General features: G+C 35.1%; 1 protein-coding gene across 1 annotated transcript; it reads left to right on the plus strand.

Moving 5' to 3' along the window:
• Positions 1–742: 742 nt before the first annotated feature.
• XRCC3 (X-ray repair complementing defective repair in Chinese hamster cells 3) lies at positions 743–2,378 on the plus strand (the record flags this gene model as incomplete). Its single annotated transcript, XM_009587576.1, has 3 exons — positions 743–797; positions 1,161–1,298; positions 2,166–2,378. Coding segments are annotated over exons 1-3 (406 nt in total), but the record flags the coding sequence as incomplete, so codon positions are not given.
• Positions 2,379–3,039: the final 661 nt, after the last annotated feature.

Below are 3,039 nucleotides of genomic sequence, written 5' to 3' on the forward strand. Positions count from 1 at the left end.
TGTTTCTTCCCCTGCATTTGGTCTGCTGTCAGGACCCACGGCAACCTCTCCTCCCCCATGTTAAAAAAGGGATTGTTCCTTAAGTCATTATATTCTTATATAATTCTTATGCGTCTGCTGCAATCTTCATAAAGATGATCCGAATAATAGTAACAAACCCCGCGGTACTCTTCTAGGTAGCTATAGTGCTAAACTATTGTGTTTTAGATCAAAGTATTAAAAAGAGTGTTTAATGTTGTTATACGAAACAAACTGATTTTAATGTTTTAGTACTAGATTTGCTTTTAGCTAATCAAAATATATTTGGCTGTTCAATGTATGAATGGTCCTGGATCATTCCAAATTGCATGTGCATGAGATCTTTTTTCTGTTTGAAAGTGAAAAGCTCACGTAAAGAGTGGCAGGATAGAAATAACTATCCAGTGTATTTGCGAGCGTCAATCCAGAGCAAAAGCACTATGCAGAATTACAAGCAATTAAAATTACTAGTAATTCTTAACTGCAGTATTATTAGTTGAACCCTTTAATAGCATATATGTAAACAGCCATCTGAGAAGGCTTCTGCCGATGTGCTGAATCATTGTTATTTTTCTAAGATAATGGATTAATATATTGTTGAAAAATAAAAAAGAATATTCCTTCAAACGTTTCATGTTGAATGATGCTTTTTTTTTTTGTTGCATGTATATCTGATAAAAGCCACTTTAATAACAGATATATCAATCCAGTGCTGTATCAGGAAATGGACTGGGACCAGTTTGACTTGAACCCTAAAGTAATTGCTGCCCTTAAGAAAGGTAACTTAATTTGCCAATGTCTCGCTAATAGATTTGTCACCATAGCGTCTTCCTCTACATAATTGTGTGTTTGTGGGTGTAAGCATATAGATGTATAGTAACATTTTAGAACTGTAATTAAATATTTCATAAGCAAGTTTTTTGAGTAATCAGAAGTGATGGCTTTTCCCTATGCGCCAATAATAATTTTTCAAACAATTTTATAGCATGTGTTGATACATTGAAAGTTGCCTGCCCTGCTTACAAGAATGCAGTGTAGATAAACTTCAAGTAAATGATTAGTAGGAAGTGGGAAAACTTTTTCTTTTGTGCAGAAGACTGTAATCCAGCCAAAAGTATTTATAAAATTTCTTCTAATTTCAGCTGACATAAAATCAATAAAAGAGCTTTTAAATCTTTCTGGAGCAGACTTGCAAAGATTGATGAAACTATCCAGTGCAGATATACAGTGCTTACTGAAAACAGTCTCTCACACGCTGAGGAGAAATAGTATGCTTACAGGTAATATAGTCAACACAAAAAAACTGTTCTCTTTAAATCTTAAAATACTGTCACTGGGAGAAAATAAGGTTTCGGCTCCTCATTGACACAGTAATGTGATTCTGAAAATGAAAAAGCAAGTGTTTTTGTTATGCTATAGTGAATTATTTAACTATCCTAAGGATGGCTCCTCTGAGACCTTGAAGGTAGATGGAAGTGGACGGGTGTCACTCTTCAGGATCGAGCCTGCCTGAAACAGGACAAAATGATTCTCCAGTCTGGAAAACTTGATTAGACAGAAAAGAAAATTCCCTCTGTCTTTTGGACTAGTTGAAAAACTTATATGATATATTATAAACTATGTAAACTGATTTGCTATAAACACCTCAGTCCAAACCAAGCAGGACCTAATACCTCTTCCTGTACGAACGCCTCATGGCAACTCTGTACTTAGAATTTATTTCTTTGTGATTTGCATATATCTTCAGGCTTTGGCCAGATGCCTGGTATGCTGTTTTATAGTCTGCTATAGCTTTGCATTTCCATAATTGCTGTGCTTGAACCTTGCTGACAATATTTTCCCAGAGTGTAGCTTTCCATGGAGACTCCTTAGAGGAGGAAAAAAAAGTTTGAAAGGAGGAAAGGCTCAGTGTAAACTATCAACAGTTTGAACAGTTAATAGGCCCTGTGGGGAAAGGGAGGTGGGGAAGACCAGGCTGAATTAGAAAAATTTCCCATCAACAAAGAAAGCATCTCTTGTAGATATAAACCTGGTATATAGCCTCTATTTTGTATCATTGTGTGTTAGAAAGATACTAAATTAAACTCCTTTTTTTTTCTTTTTTTTTTTTTCTTTTTAATCACTTAAAAAAATCCAAAACCCTGCAGCACTTCAGCTCTACCAAGATAAAGACCATCTCACCTCCCAACACCAGAAGCTAAGCCTGGGATGTTCAGTACTAGATAACTTGTTAAAAGGTGGCATTCCTTTAGTGGGAATCACAGAACTTGCTGGGGAAAGTTCTGCTGGGAAGACTCAGATTAGTTTACAACTGTGCCTTTGTGTGCAGTATCCTTACAAATATGGTGGATTAGAGTGTGGTAAGTACTGAAATGTAAATGTTAATTAATTTGCCATTTGGGAGAATATGCTGTCTTTAAGAACATCATCAGTGTATTGAAGTAGATGCACGTATTCAGTGCACGTTTTACCCTTCTGCAATAACATTAGCAGTAAACTAGTTAGTTAGTAATGCATCTTTATAGAGAGAAAAGCATGCTGTGCACATGCCCTGCATCACAACATAATTTAATACAAAATTACTATTGGCTGTTGTTTACTTGCCTGCCAATGTGGGTTAAACTAACCACACATGCAAACAATATATGAAAAGCGTTGCATTCATAAGTACTTATTGACTCCTCAGGTAACAACCACAGCAAAACAGCTTGTCGGATGATTTTCCACAAACATCTTGGGTATATGGTATATATTCCCTAGTTGGGGAGTTCAAATTTTAAAGAATATGTAGTTTGATAACAATAATTAAAGTGATTTACAGAGTAAAATTGATGGAAATCTAATTGAAGAAAGTTAACATTGTTTTGTACCTGCGATTTTCCTGGTTTTGCCAAAGTATGTAGGTTTATTCTTTGATTTGAGTATAGTTTTTTTTAACCATCTGTCACATTAATCTATCTTCTAGTATTTTCTTTTGAGTATAATATGCTGTCTTAGAAAGGGAGGAAATTTCTGTCACTT

This window comes from Fulmarus glacialis, unplaced genomic scaffold (genome assembly GCF_000690835.1).
Source record: "Fulmarus glacialis isolate BGI_N327 unplaced genomic scaffold, ASM69083v1 Scaffold23421, whole genome shotgun sequence".
NCBI lineage: Eukaryota > Metazoa > Chordata > Aves > Procellariiformes > Procellariidae > Fulmarus > Fulmarus glacialis.